The following is a 20,510-nucleotide window of genomic DNA, read 5'->3' as shown; positions in this document are numbered from 1 at the left end:
ATACCTTAAGACACTCAAGTCTTTTAAATACTTTTTGCTAAAAAGGAATAGAAAAGCAAAACTTCAACAATAGCCATCCTTGTATTCGTACTACCAAAGATAAACAAAAATCATCTGTTTTGCAAATATTTTCCCAAACAACTCATCCAACAGGTGATTAATTTTTCATTTGAAAAAGAACCAAAATATCACTTTGTATAACCCAAGTCATTCTTAACTATAATTGGGAAAAAACCCTTATTTTCTTTACCTTTCTTCTTAAATCTCAAACAAACCTATTTCTCATTATTGTGACAATCTCACTCACCTTTGAAGAGGATGTTTTGAGTGATTTACTCAGTAATGGTTACCTTAGAAAACAGGTGCTCCTTTATAAAAATTTTTTTTTTCTTTTTGGTGGTACTGGGGATTGAACCCAGCGACATTCTGCCTCTGAGATTTACCTTCAACCCTATTTTAATTTTTTCTTTTGAAACAGGGTCTCACCGAGCTGTGGAAGACCCCACTAAGTCGCTGAAGCTGTCCTCAAATCCATGCTCTCCTTATGTCAGCCCCCCAAGTACTAGGTCTACAGATGTGCACCACCATCGCTGGATCCTTCACCAATTTCGGAATTCTCATGGAGTGACAGAATGGTCCTGTCTCTGCTTGGTTTGGAGTGACCTGCTGAGCCAGCAATGATGACCGCCAGCTGGCTGCCCTGCGCTAGTTTTAATTGAGGTGTCCTCTCATCTGTTTGCTTATTTATGAGCTGGAACACCGTTCCTGCCTAGTTTTCTGTGAAATGTGTTTCTTGAAGCCTGATACACTGTACACAGAAACTGAGGCTTTCCCAGCCACAAACTGCCAACATTTAACCCCCCCCCCAAAAAAAACGGGGCTGTCCCCTCCAACTCTTTCCACCCACATCACAGCCCCTACACCTTTTCCTGGGAACCCTAAATGTGCGGTTCCACCATGCAGACCACGGCAGATCTGCAAAGTCAACCCAAAGTGCAAAAACAAAAACGACTCTGTTCCTCTCTAATCTGATGCAAACCCAACATCCACAAGTCTTGTTGCTGGTGGATATGCTTTCTGCGCTCCCTCCCCCAATCCCATGACACATAGAACAAGAAGAAACTCGGCGCGCCTGTGCCTAATTTGGCTTCCAGGGCAGGAAGCGAAAACCACCCTTGAGCATCCATTCCTCCAAGCATAGCACCCGCCTTGACCCTCAGCATGCCAGGGATGGCCAGGGCCGGCCTGGCACCTACCTCAGGATGAAGAGATCCACTGTGGAGTTGCTGGAGATGGTCACGTAGGCAGTGACCACATCTCCCTGCTTGACCGGCTGGGAGGGCAGCCAGATGACCACGGTGTTGTCCAGACGTAGCTCGCTGAGCTGGACGCGATCCTGGGTGCGGTATAAGCCCACAGTGCCGATCTTCTGCAGGTGGGATGTGGCTTCCTCCAGACTACCCTTCCCTGGGCGGATGGCATTGCCTTTCCTTGTGTCCCCGGCCATACAATCCCCGCGGGCGTCCCCAGGTTGTACGGTATAGTAGAGCTCCACCTGGCTGCCCTCGGGATGCTCCGTGGACTTCCTCCTCCCGGCCACCACCGACGGGGGACTGAACCAGCTGGCCAGGAGCTCCAGCTCAGCCAGGCACAGCCCCAGGTCCCCGCTCAGCCGGCAGCTGCCCCTCACCTCCCGGGTGTCCCGGAAAGCAAAGACGCGCAGGCAGGGCAGCTTGTCCTCGGCCCCGCGCACGCCCCAGTCTCTGCCCACCACGTAGAAGAGGACCTGCACCTTGGGCCGGCTCGGGTAGACCTTCTCCCGCAGGATATGGGCCTTCAGCTTCCAGTCAAAAGTAAACTTACTGGCTGGTCCTAAAATGTTTGAGGTCGACATTAAGTCCAGAGGCACGACCTTTTCCACAGAGTAAGGCCCATAACTGGCGTTCAGTAGCGGGGGCTGCTTGGTTTTGTAGGTGAAAAAGGACTCCACTCGGGTCTGCAGGCTGGCGTTGTGCAGCGAGTCCTGGGTGGTCTCTTTGAGGAAGAAGGAGCTCTCCGCTCTGAGGACCTGGAAGCTCACGGGCAGATAAGGAGGCGCTGAAGAGAACCTCTGGGTGTTGTCGGTGACCCCTCGGCCCTCTATCACTAAAGAGAACAGACAAAGACAGAATGACCAGAGGTTCCTTTCTGAGGCTGTTAGGGCTGTAAATCAATTAGGAATGAGGGATTGAAACTCTGATATCCTCTTGGTAGGAGTCATTATATTCCTCCTGGGTTCAGCCAGATAAATGACTGTAGATGATCCACAAATTATATGCTTATATTGGGTTGAAATATGGAGAAGAGGGAGTGCTGTAGGTAATAGTCAACTGCAATTCCATGCAGTTCGACCTGACGGAGAGGCGAAACTGACCTCTGAGACTCAATCCGTTTGAGTTTAAATTGCATTTAATGGCACCCGTACTCAAATGGGGAAGCAGAACAATGGAATAGAAGAAAGTTCTAGAAATAGAAAGTTCTAGAAGCAAGCCCTAGAAAATATGAAGGCTTATATGTAATAAAGGTGTGCCCTCTTGAATCCTGAAACAAATAGGGACTTTAAAGAAACTTTCTTTTTCGTTTTATTTTGATTATCTACATATCACACACTGCATGTGACCTAATAGACCATATAACCTTCTAGTAGAGGTAAAAGGGTTTTTTATTTCACTCTTTTAAAAATTATTTTTTACTGGTGCACTGTAGTCCTACATCTTGATGGGGTACAAGATGGTGGAGGCACACATGCACACATCACTCATGTAGCCCTTCCCCAATTCCCACCCCGTTCCCTCCCCCTCCCTCCTTCTCATGTTTGGCTTAGTGATTGACTTTGATATGTTTGTGAATGTACGTCATATGCGTTAGGAACTTTCCTTCTCCCCCCACCCCGTACCCCTCAGTCAGGTCACCTTACTGGCTAACCGATGGTTTCTCCTTCTTTGCCTAGACTTCCTCCTATGACTATTCTTCTTCCTAGCTTCTGCGTATTAGGGAAAGTGCCCTATTTCTTATTTTTTGTGACTGACTAATCTCGCTTACCATGATGTTCTCCAGTTCCCTCTGTTTCTCTGTTAATGATGTCATTCTTTATGGCCGAGTAAAATTCCACTGTGTACATATCCCAGAGTTTTGTAATCCATTCATCTGTGCTTCCCTGGCCAATGCACTCCAAACCCTTTGACACCTAATTATGATTTATTATTATTATTATTATTATTATTATTATTATTATTGGTGGTACTGGGGTTCCTGGAAGCCCTTCTACCTCCGGGCTACACTCCCAGACCTAATTTTACATTTTTATTTGGAAACAGGATCTCCTAAGCCAGCGCGTGCGGCTGGCTTAGAACCTGCGTGATCCTCCTGTCTCTGCCTCCCAAGCGCGGGGATTACAAGCGTGCGCCACCACGCCCGGCCCTAATTATGCTTTAATCGAAGACTTGCCTATCTCTTTTCATCAGACTCCACAGATAGAGAAAAAAGGCAACCTTTATCCTTGCCCATTAGTAAACTTGTGTGTGTACTGAGTGGCTACCCCTGGGATAAGCAAACACACGCCCATAATACCAAATCGAGGAAGAATCTCAAACAACATCTCAGCACAGTGACTTAGACCCAAACTGTATCCCTAAGCTCCTTAAAGGCCCAAATATAGACTTTTTAGCAAACATTGGCTAGCAACTGGGTAGCTATTTGGCAAACAAGATCGTCAGATCCATGGCTCACAGCATATATAAGAATGAACTTCACAAGTGGCAGTGATTTTAATGCAAGAAAATTAAATATTTTAAGTAGCAAAGAGCAGGGCTTGTGGCACATGCCTATAGTCCCAGTACTTGGGTAGCTGACACAGGAGAATCACAAGTCCAAGGACTGCCTCAATAAGTAATAAGACTCTTATCAACCTAGTGAGACCCTGTTTCAGAATAAAAGTAAAAAATAGGGCTGGGGTTATAGCTCAGAAGTAGAATGCTCTGGGTTCAATCCTCAGTACCAAAAGTAAAATAAAAATAAAATAAGTAGTAAAGTAAACATGAATGAATCCCTCTATAACCTGAACGTAGGGGCAATTTTCTAATTATGACTCAAAATTCAAATGCATTTGACAAAATGGCAAATTTGCCTGCATAATTTTTTAAAACATTCACATTACCAAAAAGAAAGCCATCATCAAGGTCAAAAGAAAATTGAAAAATTGGCAGAAAATATTGGCAAATGTTTCATGAGTAACAGGATATTCAAGTTTCTGTAGTTGTCTACAAATAGATAACCCTGTGTTGTTCATTGAATTACTGGAGAACCATAGTAGGTTTCTTGGAGAAACTGGTAGGCAATGTTTTCATCATATGACTAGATTTGACATCATTGATAGCAAGGCAAATAGACATCTCATTCCCCCTCCTAAGCACCAAAAAGAATACATGAATTGAATTAATTCTCTTAAGATTCTGGAAACACACACACACACACACACACACACACACACACACACACAGATACATTGCATAATTTGAATTTAATGGTGAGAAAAGGTTTGAGGGATCTTCTCTGAAATAATGGGCCTATCTTACCAAAATATCTAGGTCACAAGAGACAGGAAAGTGGAAAGAGATGTTCCTGGTTACCAGGAAGATGTTTAAAGAGACATAAAGCTGAAGGTGATACACAAAAGAAGTTTATTTTTCTATAAAAAAAGTTTATTTTTAGAACAGTGGCAAAATTTTCAGTCAACTTTTACAATAGCTAATAACATTGTATGGATGTTAATTTCTTCCTTTCAATAGCTGTACTATGATTATATTAAAGGCTATCTTTATTTTTAAAAATAGAATTCTGAATACTTAAGTGGTAAACTAATATCTTCAATTAATTCTCAAACGGTCTAGGAGATGGAGAGAGAGAAGAGAGGAAAGAAGAAGAAGAAGAAGAAGAAGAAGAAGAAGAAGAAGAAGAAGAAGAAGAAGAAGAAGAAGAAGAAGAAGAAGGAGGAGGAGGAGGAGGAGGAAGGATCGTAGAGAGAGAAAGAAGAATGAGGAGGGAGGAGCTGGAGGAAGAAGAAGAGAGGAAGATAAGAGAATCTATGTGAAAGCAAATATGGTAAAATTTTAACATTTGAGGAATCCAAGAAAAAGTGATATGGAGATCCTTTTCACTACTCTTGCAATTTTTCTTCAAATCTCAGAGTGTGTCAACATAAAAACGATGTTTAATGAGGGAAATAAAATATAAGCAAGGTATCTTGTTTTCTTTTTTAAAAATCCCATCTCTCACTGAAAGATTGGATCTGTTTACTTATTCATGCTGGGGAAAATGGTAATGAGAAAAATCATTATCCCCATATTATTCAGAAATAATGTGTCGATGCACTGCCATGGGACTACTCCCAAATTCTTTTTTAAATACTTTTATTGGTGCATTGTAATCACACAGCACACTGAGGTGTGGACAGACAGGAATATATATGCACACAGCACTTGGCGGTGTCTTTAGTGTCTTTGGCAATCCTGACCCTTTGGTAAAGAGGAGGAGGAGGAGGAGGCGGAAGAGGAGGAGGAGGAGGAAGAGGAAGAGGAGGAGGGATCGTAGAGAGAGAAAGAAGAATGAGGAGGGAGGAGCTGGAGGAAGAAGAAGAAGAGGGGATTAATGACCTCTAGTCATTAATCATCAAAGACACAACATTGTCACCACCTTCCTTCAGAGCTGGGAAGACAGTGCTCAGAATTAACTCTTGCAGATAAAATGACTGAGGCCAAATAGGTCCGCTACCCTCTCTTTATTGGTGAGGAGCCCTCTTCTAAGGCCACAGGCAGTGCTTCCTGCTCTCTGTATCTCTCCAGATCAGAAACTGCGGATACTCATGGGGCTCAACTGGGCCTGTGTCTAAAGTTTTGTTTATCCCACAGTATTTTAGAAGGTCATTATGAATTGAAAACTCATATTTATTTTGCAATATTGGAGATTGAACCCAGAGGCATTCTACCTCTGAAATATATCCATATCTCCCTTCCCTCTTTTTATATATATTTTTTGAAACAGGGTCTTTCTAGGTTGCTGAGGCTGGTCTCCAACCTGCATTCCTTCGGTGGTCTCAGTCTCCCAAGTACGGGGATTACAAGCACGGACCATGCGCCCAACCAAAATCCCATTTTTAAAAGCTACGAATTCTCTGGGTTTCCAGATCCTCTTTAAACGTGTCAGGGACTGATGACATTTGAGCTTCATCCATACCTGGTAACAATGGGAAAAGTTGGCCCGCATCCCCTGTACTAGCCATCGACACTTAACCCAGACAACTCGTGAAGTACCTGTCCCACCCTAAGATGCATGAATTGGAGACTACAGGTCTAAAATTCTCAACCTATTAAGTTGAGGTCTACTGGGGCCTGGGAGTCTCAACACTGAGACTGAGGTGGGAAAGAGCAAGGTCCCCTCCTGGGCTTCTCTATCGATCCCAGCCCTGGACGGCAGTGAACCAGCAGGTGCATGCTGTGTGACTATTATCCAATAACAACCACCATGGGCTTTAATTCACATTGCCAAGGGACCACTAAAGACACATCCAGGACCCAAGAACTTAAACTGTTCCGAACTTTGCAACCATAGCAAGCTGACCCCTTTGTTTTGGTCTTTCAGAATCCCAGGAAGCCCAAGCAAGGCTGGTCACTGCATTGAGAGCAGCCATCTACGTCACCCTGCTTTGCCCTTCTCCCTGACCTTCCTTCCAACCTCGGCATGTGCGAGCCATCAGCATCTGGGCGGTGCGGTCCCGCTCTCCTCTGGACACATCCCTAATCCTTCCCTGGCAGGGACACTGGCAAACAGATCAAAGATGCCTTTGGAGCCGCGGCCAAATGAACTTGGGTCGCCGAGGTGGGTTTCCAAAGAAATTCTGCTCTCTCTGGTTCTCAGCCCGGGGGCTCATTCTGAGGTCACAGGTAACAAGGACACATTGGCTCCTCTCTCCTTCCGGGTGGCCCAATGCTTCTGCTTTAACCCACACATTTCAGCATCAGCTTAAAACTCACTCAAAGGGCCCTGCCAAGGTAGGGCACTCTAGAAAGTATTCAGTATCTCTGTCTTTAAAGAACTCATTGACTATTTAAGCAACTTGCAATATTTTTCTTTTAAACCCAACAGGATAATAGCCACATCTAATGGCTTTATCTTGATGCATTCATCCCTGTCCAAGAAAGCTCTTAAAACTTGAAGTGAAGAGATTTAGATTCATTGGCTGGGGAGGGGTGGGCCAAGGCCTTGCAGAAGGAGCAGCCCAGGGCTTCAAAGCCCACCTGCATAAGGTGCGTCACAAAGGGGAGCATTTGTCAACACGCTTCTCCTCATCCTTCTCTTTCTCGCACATAAGAGGTCCCTTTTTTCTACTAAACAGAGACCCATTGGAAAGGTGGACTTTTGCTTTTGAGAAGACGCCGTTGGATCTCTACAGGAGGAAGGACTGGGCTTGCCGCCCTCTCTCCTCTCCCAGGGGTCCATCATTATGCGAGCGGTTCATTCCTTATCCTTGGCATGGAACAGAAAGTTCCTGGCTCATACTTTCCTGTCGAACCTAGTTCGTGTGTGTGTGTGTGTGTGTGTGTGTGTGTGTGTGTGTGTGTGTGTTACAGGGGACTGAACCCAGAGGCATTCTACCTCCAAGCTACACTTCTATCCTTTTCATCATCATTATTATTGCTGTCGCTGTTGTTATTGTTGGTTTGAAGCAGGATTGCTGCAAGTCTCTCTAGGTTGCTGGGGCTAGCCTCCAACTTGTAATTCTCCCGTCTCACCCTCCCAAGTCCTGGGATTACGGGTGTGCGCCACCAGCCACAGCAAACCTAGTTCTTAATCCCTCCGGTTCATGCAATTTAAGTTGAACCAAGAATACCACCAAGGAACGTGGTGGTCCTAGACAGAGGCTGGAGGTATGAAGTTTGGCCGAGTGAGGCCTGGGCTTGACCTGTTTACCGGCTGTGTGATCTCGGGCAAGTGCTTACTTTCTTCCAGCGTCATTTTCCATAGACAGACAGACAGACAGATGGATATAGATAGACAAGATCGTAATAATAGCAATGGTTGCACATTCTCCTCCCGTGTCTACACCCTTGCTGGGGGACCCTGCGTTTTTCCACTCAGGGGGTAGAGTGCATTACTCCACCCCTCGGATTAGGCTGGTTTGGGATCTATAGCAGAAATGACAGCACGGCAAGGGTAAGCCCAGGTCTCAGGAGGCACCGAGCATTTCTACTCTCTCTTTGGGGGCTGCTGACCTCTTCCCAAAAAATGAGGCCTCGCTTTCCTGCGGGAGGATGAGAGAGAAAAGGAAAATTTTCTACTGAAGCCAGCCCACAGCCGATCTCCAAACAGATGAGAGAGACCAGCCCAGCCCAGCAAGAGCAGTGATCCCCAGGCCCACAGGACTTTATACATGACCTCGGCCTCCAGTTTTGGGGTGTCTCGTCAGAAGCCAACCCGTAATGGATCAGCCAGCAAATGATCAAGAGTCAATCATGTTCCAAGGATGATTTTAAATGCTTTAGAATTTAAAATCAAGCCAGGCACGGTGGTGCCTTGTGTAATCCCGGTACTTAGGAGGCTGAGACAGGAGGATTGCAGGTTTGTGGCCAGCCTCAGCTACTTAATGAGGCCTTCTGCGACTCTGTCAGAACCTGCTTTAAAATAAAAAAAATAAAATAAAAATAGGGCTGGGGGTATAGCTCAAAGGTAGAATGCCCCTGGGTTCAATCCCCACTACCGCACACACACAACCACACACACAAAGAATTTAAAATCATACATTCAGAATTTCATTCAGTTCTTTATAAGTGTCCTACCAGGTAAGTAGGGTGAGCACTGATTCTCTGCAGGGAGGAGGCAGAGGTAGGGAGAAGGTAAGTCATTTTCCCACCATCTTCTGGTCGTACACGAGGTAGTAGGAACTCATGCCCAGCTGTGTGGCACCAGAGGCTCCTGTCCCCTGGAAAACAGAGCCCACCTCTCTCTACAGTCTACTTCCCAGGGGCATGACGGTTTGGTGAGATGGCGCTTATAAAGAGTTTAGCAAACACCTGGCTCATAATGAGGGTTTAAGCAGGGCTATGTGTTAACACCTATCTGTTCCTTACTTAAAAAACTATTAGCAAGTGTAAGTGTGTCCCGTGTCTTCCATCCCCAGAGCCCACACATGCCGCCCTTTTCACCTACTTATTTCCCATTTGGTTTGCAGCTCCAGCCTCTCCTCTCCTCGGAATCCTCTCTCTTCTCCACTCTAGCTCCGCACAGCTCTGTCTCGCATTTATTTGCAAGAGTATTTGGTTAAGGGCCATCTCCCCAAATAGACTGGAAGCTCCCCGCAGGCACGGATAATGCTTTTAATGGTGCCGTCCTGCCTGGCCTGCCGTGTGCACGGTAGACATCCACTGGGCACATCTGGAATGCACATGGAGTTTGGCCAGTGGTCCAAACATCAATGGTCCAAACATCACGCAAGCAAGATAGCTGGAGAGTTATGCAAATAGTACTGACACCATGAGCCTGCAGGCAGGACCTTTCACGTGACCCAGGACCGGAGAAATTGCCTACTGCACCCACAGACCAGGGGTGACAGCGACCTGCAACTTGCAAGGTCAATGCCTGAAGTGTTCTGGGCAACTTCATCCTCACCTAGGTCCCTCTGAGACTCCAGATGTCTAAGTTTTTGTTTTTTAATTGGTGCACTATAACCATACATCTTGCTGAAGTTTAGAGCAAAAGAGATACAGGTGCTCACGGCACTTGGTGAGCCCCTCTTGGTTCCTACCCGCTCCTTTCTCTTCTCCGTGCACAATATTGAGACTGGTGTTGATGATTTTGCCAACGCGCATCGTGTCAGTTACAGTGGTTCCTCTATCAGATCTCCCTTCTACCACCTGCCTTCAGCCCCTAGAGCCCACCCCCACTCCATTGGGGTTTTGTGCCCTTTGTCAGTCTCTTCTGAATCCCAATTTCTTCCTAGCTTCTGCATATAAGGAAAAACATGTGACTTCATGTTTTGTGTGACCGAGTGATGTCACTTAGCATGATATTCTTTTGTCCCGTCTATTTTATGACAAATGCCATCATTTTGTTCTTCTTTATAGCTGGGTAGAATTCCACTCTGTGTCTCTCCCATAGTTTTGTAATCCGTTCATCTGTTGGCTACCCAGGCCGGCCTCCTCATCTGGCTACTGTGAGTCGGGCTGCTGTAAGCATAGCTAGGCATGGGTCATTATCGTATTCTGGGTTCACTCCTCTTGGGAAGATCCCCCGGTGTGGGGATCGCTGGATCGCTTGGCGGCTCCATTCCCAGTCTTCCGAGGATCTCCACACGGATCTCCAAAGTGGCCCCACAAATTTGCAATCCCAACAACGTGCCAAAAATAGCAGTCGCTTGCTTTTAAGGTTTATTACCACCTAGAACTAAACAGTGAATGTGACAGATAAGAGTACCTATTTTATCCACCAATGAAATCTCCTGCACTGGGATGGTCCTGGGGCTGCTGATAACAGCTGATGCCCTTACCAGGCATAGGTCCCTGGGATTGCCTGGCATCCCCTCTGCGCACCACCCTTCCAACCAGGGCGGCTGTCTCCTGAGCTTCTGATATCTCCACCACTTTCAAAACATTAGGTAGTTATTCATGCACTATTACCTGCCCAAGACGTTTATTAAGAGCTAATAACTTTATTGATTAGAATGAAATATAATAATGCATTCATATATTCCTTTAGGTGATTCTACTAAAAGTAATCCTACTAAAATAGTAGCAATCCCACTAAAAAACAGTAATCCTACTCAAAATAAAAACACATAATCTCACACCTCAGTTTGTTGTCTTTCTAGTGGTCTGCCCCTTCTGGTTTGCAGTGTATGTGAGTCTGTGTGTGTGTGTGTGTGTGTGTGTGTGTGTGTGTGTGTGTGTTACTGGGGATTGAACCCAGAGGCATTCTACCTCTGAGATACACCTCCAGTCCTTTTTATTTTTATTTTTGTTTGGTTTTGAACTAGGGGTCTTGCTAGGTTGCTGAGAGTTTGTGAAGTTCCTATCTCAGCCTCCCAAGTACTGGATTATAGATTTGTGCTACCATGCCTGGCCAACTTGCCATTTCTTTGTTAAATGGGGAGATGTGGGGTTGGTAAAACTCTAGCAACACCAAAGTAAGATTTTCTTTTCATAGAAGAATTCAAAGATAACCAGAATGATTTCCTCATTGGTGAGACTGATTTCAAGGCACATCCCGGTTTTTGGACAACCAACCATGGAGAGACTCCTACAAAGGCTTCTCTCCACCCTTGGGGGTTGCACATCTTGCCGTCTGTACCCCAACATGTTGCAAAAGCTGCACATGTCACAGAAATTAATCTCAAGTCTTGGGAAGCAGAGATCTAACAGATTAAGGGGCCCAAGGTGATGCCCGGCCTTTGTTGTATGTTTTAGAGGAATGTAATCTCCTAGCTTCCCAGCCTGACAAATTCCCTCCCTCTCTATTTGGTTCATTGCTCACACTGTTGTCTCCCAGGAAGATAGGGCAATTGAGTGATTTCAGCATCGAAATCAATGTCCCTGGACAAGCCCAGTGTCTGAAGGCCAGCGCAGAGCGGCGCGGGGCGGAGGAGCGGCAGACAACGGCACCTCTCCATCTGGTCTCTGGCTGACAGCGCGGTCACTCGCGCTGTCTCCCTTCCTGTTTACCCGTTTTCTCTGTCTGTGTTGCTGTCAGTGTCCGGGATATTGTGTCCTCAGTAGGCTGTTCATCAGAGAACTCCAGTGCTAAAGCAGCCGCCGGAAATTGAGTTTTTGAGATTCTGAGATAGTGGATATAGGAGATGGCCATGTCACTCAGCGCCCAGACAGAATAACGAGGGGGTGAACAAACTCCGATAGCCCAGGTGACACATGGCGTTCCCCGAGAGAGCGGCATGGGGCCGCTCAGGACCTGGGGTGTGAGCAGAGGGAAGTCTGACTGGTCAGGTGAATGGGACCTGAAGGTATAAGCAGATATCCCAAGGTCATTGGTAAAACAGTCACACTCAGCACTATGGCATTAAGAGTCGACTGTCCACCATGGGCAAGCCGGGTATGGGGGAACACACCTGAAATCCCAGTACTTGGGAGGCTGAGGCAGGGAAATCACAGGTTCAAGGATAGCTCAGCAAGTTGTGAGACTCTCATCAACCTAGTAAGACCCTGTTTCAGAATAAAATAGGGTTGAGGGTGTAGCTTAGAGGTAGAATGCCTCTGGGTTCTCTCCCCAGTACCATCAAAAAGAAGAAAAAGAAAAAGAAATACAACGCACCACTTAGAGAATGGCGGTCCTGAAGATTACATGGCGCAGAAACACTCCTACCTCCTGGTAGTCCTGAAGCCACCAGAAGGTCCTGGTGCAATGTTGGCTTGTTTTTGTAGAGGTCCTGGATTGAGCTAAGCTACTGTGCTGCCAGCTGTATAAAAATATAGCAATCTGATTATGCAGAGCACATAATACTTGAAAAAGATAATAAATGTCACTTCTGCCAGCTTACGTGTTTACTATGTCTTCGGTTGCTACACTGGATGCTACTACTTATAAAAAGAAGTTGATTCTAAAATGGAATGCAGAATTACAACGGCCAGCAGCCTCGTCCACCTGGTCTTCACTGAGGATTTGGGCTGCACCAAGAGGCCACATCCAGCGGCTGGCGTGCGTCATCTTGGCTTGCAGAAGCACATTCTGCGACGTCCGCACAGTGACAGAAACTACTAAGGACATAATTTTCGGGATGTGTCCACCTCATTAGCTGACAGATGACTCTTAGGTCCTGCTTCCTTTGCAGTCGGATATGATAAAAAAAATCTTGATTTCGAGAAGCATAAATAGAGGAGTGGAATTGTTTGCAGAAGTGCACAAAGGACTGATTTCCTTCCTTCCTTCCTTCCTTCCTTCCTTCCTTCCTTCCTTCCTCCCTCCCTCCCTCCTTCCCTCTTTCTCTTTCCTCCTCCTCCTCCTGCTCCTCCTGCTACTCCTCCTCTTCCTCTTCTTCTCCTCCTCCTCCACCTCCTTCTCTCTCCTCCTCCTCCTCCTCCTCCTCCTCCTCCTCCTCCTCCTCCTTCTTCTTCTTCTTCTTCTTCTTCTTCTTCTTCTCTCTCTCTCTCTCTCTCTCTCTCTCTCTCTCTCTCTCTCTCTCTCTCTCTCTCTCTCTCTCCCCCTTGTACTGGGGATAGAACCCAGGAGCACTCTACCTAAACCACACCTCCAGCCCTTTTAGTCTATTTTTATTTTGAAACCGGGTCTCACTAGGTTGCTAACAGTCTTACTAAGTTGCTGAGGTCATCTTCCAACCTGTGCTCCTCCTGTCTCAGCCTTTCCAGTACTGGGATTACAGTCATGTTTCATCATGGCCTGGCTGGACAGAGGGCTTTCAGAAGTTTCTAAGTTGCTGATTCTCAATGGAGGGTGATTATTGTTCCCCAAGGGACCCATAGTTCCGTCTACAGACAGCACTGATGTTCATGACGAGGAGGAAGGTATTATTGGCACTGAGTGAGTGGAGGAGACTGAGGATGTTTCTCACTGTCCTACAAAACATGGAATAGCCTCAGAACCCAAAGTACCCAGCCCAAGCGGTCCACAGTGAGCAGGCTGGGAAACACTGATTGGACCCATCCATACTCAAGATAAATGGCTAGTCAGAATGAACTACATAGGAAGGAAGGGGAGGAAATTTTAGCCCAGATTTTCTATAGTACAGGTAGAAGAAATATTAAAGTCAACATTTATGGAGCCAGAAAGAAATCCACAATGGCCGGGTACAGTGGCGCACGCTTGTAATCCCTGTATGTGGAAGACTGAGATAGGAGGGTCACAGGTTTGAAGTCAGCCTCAGCGACTCAGGGAGGCCCTGTGCAACTTATTGAGATTCTGTTTCCAAATAAAAGAAAAAAAAATAGGTCTGGGGGTGTAGCTCAGAGGCAGAATGCCCTGGGTTCAAACCCTAGTACCCCTTCACACACACCACAATGAACAAATCAATAAATCCCTGTTGAGGATTTTTTTTCCATACAAATACCTAAAATTTCTAGCCTGTGACTTCCCTTCTCCTTTACCGTAATGGGACTCACACAAAACTCGTTTTAAGCAGTAACGAAGCACTCAGCAAGCTTTGCAAGAGGTAGGGCTTATCTTTCTATTACCACTGCTATTATTATTATAATTATTCTTCTTTTAACTGTATTGATAATTGATAGCTCAAAGCTTTCAAGGCTTCAGAACTAGGTAATATTCACGTTGACAGGAGGATCGCAGGTTTGAGGACTGCCTCGGCAACCTAGCGATGCCCTCGGCAACTCGGTGAGACCCTGTTTCACATTGAAAAATAAAAACAGGGCTGAGGGTAAGCCGGGCATGGTAGCGCCGCGCATGCTTGTAATCCCTGCGCTTGGGAGGCGGAGACAGGAGGATGGCGCAGGTTTGAAGCCAGCCTTGCTGGCTTAGGAGACCCTGTTTCCAAATAAAAATATAAAAAATACGTCTGGGAATGTAGCCCAGAAGTAGAAGGGTTTCCAGGAACCCCAGTACCACACAAAACAAAACAAAAACAACAACAACAACAAAAAAAAAAACAGGGCTGAGGATATAGCTCACAAGGAAAATGCCCCTGGGTTCCATCCCCAGGACCACTAAAGAGAAAGTAATAGCATCCATTTATGAAAAACATGTCAGAGGACGTCCACGTGACCAGAGAAACCTGACATCAAGGGAAGCGATCTCTTGGTGACGTGGTGACGTCCCTGTTCAGCCCCAGAGGCACCTGCAGAGCCCGGCTTGCTGTCCCCGCGCACCCGAGGGACACCGGCGGCTCACCTTCCAAGCCTCCGCAGCTTGCCTGAAACTCAAGCCGGCCTGAAGTTGTTTCTCCCTCTTCCCATTTGTGATTTATTAGCATTCCTCCGACTCCGCACCTCTCTCTTTCTCTCTCTCTACTAAATATGGCTCATTGTGTCCTTTTTCTTGAAACAAAGGCACCTTGATAAATGGATTATTGGATTTCAATGCCTCTTCTGAATGGAGCTCAAGTATCCTTTGCTGAAATTACAGAGGGCCGTTTGCAATTTGGCAACTTAAAAAAAAAAAACCTCTAAAAGGACAGGTACTTAGATACCAGTTTGAGGCCCCTGGGGGGAGACGTCCCCTTCTCAGGCAGGGGCTGTCCTGATTCCCAGGGGTCCCCAGTCAGGCCTCTGGAAAGGACCACAGGCCAGGCCTTGACTTTCAAAGACACACGCTCTAAAACACCAGAGTCTTGGGCTCCAGCGTGAGGGTGGGCTAAGGGTCGGCCGGAGGAGCATGTTTACCAGGCAACGTCATAAACCTGCAATGGACTGCTTACTGCAGGATCAATCCTGCGGTTGATCTTGGCAAAGGGCCCTGGTGCGCACACGGCCACCTGGACACCAGGCTGGATGCCAGTGCCAGGGGGACTGGACCCCAGGCCCGCATGGGTTCTAATGGCCTGAGCCAGGCCTTCGCCCCGAGTGGGACAGGCCTCCTCAGAGAAAAAGGGCACAGTTTCCTCTTCCCCTGGAACAGATCAACACACACCGCAGCCTAAAGCAGCCTGAGTTTTTCTTATCTTTCTGCAGATGGGAAGCATAACGTCCTGGTGGGCCCGCGCTATTACTTTAGGAGAGACCAGCTCCTTTCTCTCTTATTTTCCAGAAGCCTCCTGTGCGCGCGCTCTCTCTCTCTCTCTCTCTCTTCTCTCTCTCTCTCTCTCTCTCTCTCCCTCTCCCTCTCCCTCTCCCTCTCCCTCTCCTTCTCTCTCTCTCTCTCTCTCTCTCTCTCTCTCTCTCTCTCTCTCTCGGTACTGGGGATGAAACCCTGGGGCATTCTATTCTCTTTTTTTTTTGTGGTTCTGGGGTTCCTGGAAGCCCTTCTACCTCGGGGCTACACTCCCAGACCTATTTTTACATTTTCATTTTGGAAACAGGGTCTCCTAAGCCAGCGCACGGCTGGCTTCGAACCTGCGCGATCCTCCTGTCTCCGCCTCCCAAGCGCGGGGATTACAAGCGTGCGCCACCACGCCCGGCTATTCTCTATTTTGAAACAGAGTCTCACCAGGTTGCTGAGGGCCTCACTAAGTAGCTGAGGCTGACTGCGAACTGTGATCCTCCGGTCTCAGCCTCCCGAATGCTAGGATGACAAGCGTGCGCCCCCACGCCCGGCTTACCTCCTGCATCTGCCTGCGGCTTCTTCTCCTCTGCAAGAGTGGCCCAGGCCTCACTCCCCAGGGAACATCCTTGGGCAATGGGCCACCTGGAGGACACAGGACGACCCTCCAGTGCCACTTCCCGGGCACAGTGTCGTCTGAACGCTCCTGCTGTCCCGTCAGCTCACATGCTTGTCAGCCATGGCAGCTGGGACAGGGACATTCTCGGGGAGGGCTGTTTCAGTTGGCTGCAGGTGACATTTGGGGGCACTTGGGGGCACAGTGTGTTAGTCAGCTTTATGTTGATGTGATAAAATACTCGAGATAAATCTTCTTAGAGGAGGAAAGGTGCATTTGCCTCCTGGCTTGGGGGTTCTGTCATGGTCTCTTGGCTGTGTTGCTGTAGGGCCTGTGGTGAAGCAGAATGCCAGGGTGGGATGGGGGTGGAAGAGGTCTGAGAGAGGGAGGGAGGGAGGGAGGGAGGGAGAGAGAGAGAGAGAGAGAGAGATAGAAAGAGAGATGGAAAGATAGAGAGGTAGAGAGAAAGGCAGAGAGAGAGAAAGACAGAGAGAGAGAAAGACAGAGAGAGAAAGAGAGAGAAGAGAGAGAAAGATAGAAAGAGAGGTAGAAAGGCAGAGAGAAACAGAGGGGGGAGAGAGAAAGAGAGAAGGAGACCAAGGAGTTAGACAGATGGAAAGAGAGGAAGAAAGGCAGAGAGAAAGAGAAATAGAAAAAGAGGCAGAGAAAAAAGAGATAGAGGGAGAGAGATAGAGGGGAAGAGAGAAAGGGAGAGAGAGATAAAGACAGAAAAGATATAAAGAGAGCAAGAGAGAGAGAAATAGAGACAGAGCAAAGGAGAGCAGCAGAGAGAGGGAGAGGAAGAGAAAGATAGAAAGAAAAGAGAATGAGAAAGAGAAGAGAGGGAGAGAGAGAAAGAGATATGGAAAGATAGAAAGGGAGGTAGAGAGAAAGGCAGAGAGGGGGAGGGAGGGAGGGAGGGAGGGAGGGAGAGCGAGCGCGCGCAGGGCCCCCTTGTCCCCCAAGCACACGGCAGTGGCCTTGCTCCCTTCCACCAGACCCTTCCCCTGGAAGCTCCACCACCTCCCTGTACTGTCAAGCCCGGGGACCACCAGGGCCTCTGGGGGACCCTTAATGTCCAAGCCACAGCAGGGACGGCCTGCGGGAGGGCAGGCTCTGGCGTTCAGAGAGCGGGGTCCAGTTGCTCCAGGCTTCCCGCCGGGCACCAAACCAAAGATGAGCTGTCTGAATGCTGCATGGTGCTGCCCCACCACACCCAAAGATGGGAACCCTGCCTCTAATGGCCCAGTGACACTTGACATCTAGACAGATGCTTGAATCGCTACCCCCTTCACGGGCCATGAACACGATTCTATTATTAAAAAAAAAATCTCATCCAATCATTGAGCAAAACCGTCTTGGTTTTCAGCCACACTAAACCAGTGGTGGTGGTCTGGATTTTTGGGACATCGGTTTGCTGACCCCTGATAAAGAGGAAACCCTTCTGAGTTAAGCTTCCTGCAGAGAATGACGCCCTTGGTATCTTCTTCGGGGCTCTCTGTAAACTGAATTTTAGGCCAGGCTTACCTGGTTGATCCAAAAGGTAAACATGGCTTTTACTATGCCTCTCCAAAAAAGTTTGGAAACAGGGACAAAAAAAAAAAAAACCCTCTAGGAGGGGTGTGGGGCTGCACACTGCAAGTGTTTACGGGAGAATGTAAATAATTGCCTTCACGGCCGGAGCAGCATATGGCTAGAAAATGTTCAGCTGTGTCTATTCAGAGAGACACATCCATGCACCGCAGATGGTGGTGTGATCTATTATAGAACCTTACATTAATCCTGAGAGTCCAAATTATCTCAATTCATGTGGGCAAAAAGCAACCGTGTTCCTATTCTTTATGATGGTATTTTTCCTCTCCAAAAAAATTAAAAAGCCCATTTTTAATATAGTGCCCACATTTTATTTCCCAGTAATTATAGATCATTTAAAAAACGTCTATATCCCATTGAGTCATCTGAATTTTTTTCCACCACATATGAGTCTCATTTACTTGCTGGTTGGCATCTGTACTTTTTGTTTGGTTCTAACAGTATTGAGGATGATTATATTAATGAGAAGTCTTAGGAGTACAAAGTAGAAAATGCTTTCCTGATGGGCCCAGTAAACAGCAAGAGAGAGAGAGAGAGAGAGAGAGAGAGAGAGAGAGAGAGAAGAGAAGAGAAGAGAAGAGGAGAGGAGAGGAGAGGAGAGGGAGGGAGGGAGAGAGAGAGAGAGAGAGAGAAGAAGAAGAAGAAGAAGAAGGAGGAGGAGGAGGAGGAGGAGGAGGAGGAGGAGGAGAGGAGGAGGAGAAGACTCAGAGAGGAAAGCGATTTTCTCTTTCATGACGCCATCTTTAACTTTTCATATGGTGAAAGAGACAGCTAAACTGAACTTTCCAGGAGGGGACGGAGTGCTGCAGGGAGGATTCTGGATTCTGAAAAGTTAAGAGGGGCAGGTCTCCTAACTCTGAGGTGAAGCCAGAGCCTCCCTGGAGGGGATTAGGACAGGAGGAACCAGCAATCAACCACCAGGCACTCACTTCTCAGGTCCTTTAAACTGAAAACAGCCCCCAGCCTGGGTCTCTTTAGTATCTCCAAAGATACACATTCAGGGGAGACGCAGGCCTTCCCCAAAAATGTGAGCGTGCCCCTGGGAGAGAGGGGCAAGAAGTAGATGCCCCTGGATTCCATCTCCGGAATTGCAAAAAGGAAAGAACTGACTTGCTTACGTGGCGGGCACTCAAGAACATTGCTGTCCTCAGTGTAGACGGATCAGGCGTCAATTGTGTTTATCTCTGAAGGAGGATTGATAATAGTGCCCAGGCATGGAAAGAGATAGACCTCAGACCACACACACACACACACACACACACACACACAAACACACACACACACACACACTGCTCTTCGACGGTAGAGTGTTTGAACCAGCCCTGGGGTAAGCCAGAGGAGACAGGCGCCCTACCGCCGAGCACCTGACTTAGTGGAACCGAGCCTTCCTCAAAGGAACAAGACGGAAGAAAGCCTTAGAAGACAGTTTCTGGGTCCAGGACGCTTCAGAGGAACCATGGCTCCTGCCCCCGACAGGGCGGCCTCACGCTATGCAAAGGAAGGCCGCCAGCCTCAGGGTCGTCCCGTCGGGGATCACTTTGCCGGGAATCCTGGAAGCCGCGCATCTGACCTTTGACAGGTCTGCAGTGCCCCTCGCCTTCTCCTTGTGAGCTTTCTGAAGGCCCTGACCCCTCTTCATTGGATGGAGATTGAGTGGAGAGACCCTGCCGAGGGCTGTCAGTAGGGCCCCAAGCACGGCGCTGTGGGAGGTGAGTCTCCGCTGACCCCGTCCCCGCGGCTCTCACCGCCGCCCGTGGTGTTTTCTGGAAGGAGGGTGGACACCCTGGCTCTTCTGTGCCGTGACCTGGGCTCGGGCCCCCTTCACCCTCAAACCAAGGCCTCAGCCAGATTCCTGCTTTGTGTTCTAAATTACACCCTTGTCTTTCAAGAAGGAAAAGGTCAGACCTGAGTCCTCTGGTAACTGACAACCTAACTGGATCCTCCGCCAGCTACCTCTTGTTTTGCACACTTGATATGTTTGGGTTTCGTTGTTTTGTTTGTTGTTCTTATTTTTTTGTGGTTGTTTTTAAACTGTTCTGGCCAAACAGCTGCCAATTATCTTCCGCGTTTAAAAGGCATAGTGACTTAGATAATCCACAAATATCCCTGTATGGAGGATTTCTCAGCGAGAGGGCGGTTACAATACAAGGATTTTGGGGAGCAAAGCAGAACTTTGTGAGCTGTTAAGAAAAAAAAAAAAAAAGCCAAATGGCTTATCCGTCTCAGTCCTGGGGCTGCTCACTCTGTCCTGCATTAATTGTGTCTTTATGGGAAAGTATTCGCCCGGAAAAACTGATTCAAGCAAGCTGTGGAAATGGGATGGGCCTCTGCTTTGCCAAGACAGGCTGGGAGGGGGCACAGAAATCCCCTGGTGGGGGAGAGAGAAATTCCCTTTGAACTTAGGAATGGTAAGATGATTATGAGAACAGGGGATCTTTGTGTCACTAATCTGACCTGCCTTCATCTGGCCCTGGACGCAGGGACACCCAGGGATTCCCAGCCGGATACCAGAGCTGAGCACCATGGGAAAGCCAGGCACTGAGCGAGGGCGTGCTCCTGGCCCCGGGCCACGTTTTCACATGCGCACGCTTATTTGACT

General features: G+C 47.6%; 1 protein-coding gene across 1 annotated transcript in view; it reads right to left on the bottom strand.

Moving 5' to 3' along the window:
* Positions 1-20,510, bottom strand: part of TMEM132C (transmembrane protein 132C) — a gene marked incomplete at both ends in the record, with an annotated part of 267,928 nt that overhangs the window by 167,539 nt on the left and 79,879 nt on the right. The window contains one exon of the mRNA XM_080717639.1: positions 1,257-2,145. Coding sequence (XP_080573765.1) covers positions 1,257-2,145 — 889 coding nt within the window. The remainder of the gene's footprint in view (positions 1-1,256; positions 2,146-20,510) is intronic.

Source organism: Muscardinus avellanarius (genome assembly GCF_963383645.1).
Source record: "Muscardinus avellanarius genome assembly, chromosome: 21".
NCBI lineage: Eukaryota > Metazoa > Chordata > Mammalia > Rodentia > Gliridae > Muscardinus > Muscardinus avellanarius.
Note: the sequence above shows the minus strand (reverse complement) of the source record. Positions and strands in the feature narration are given on the sequence as shown.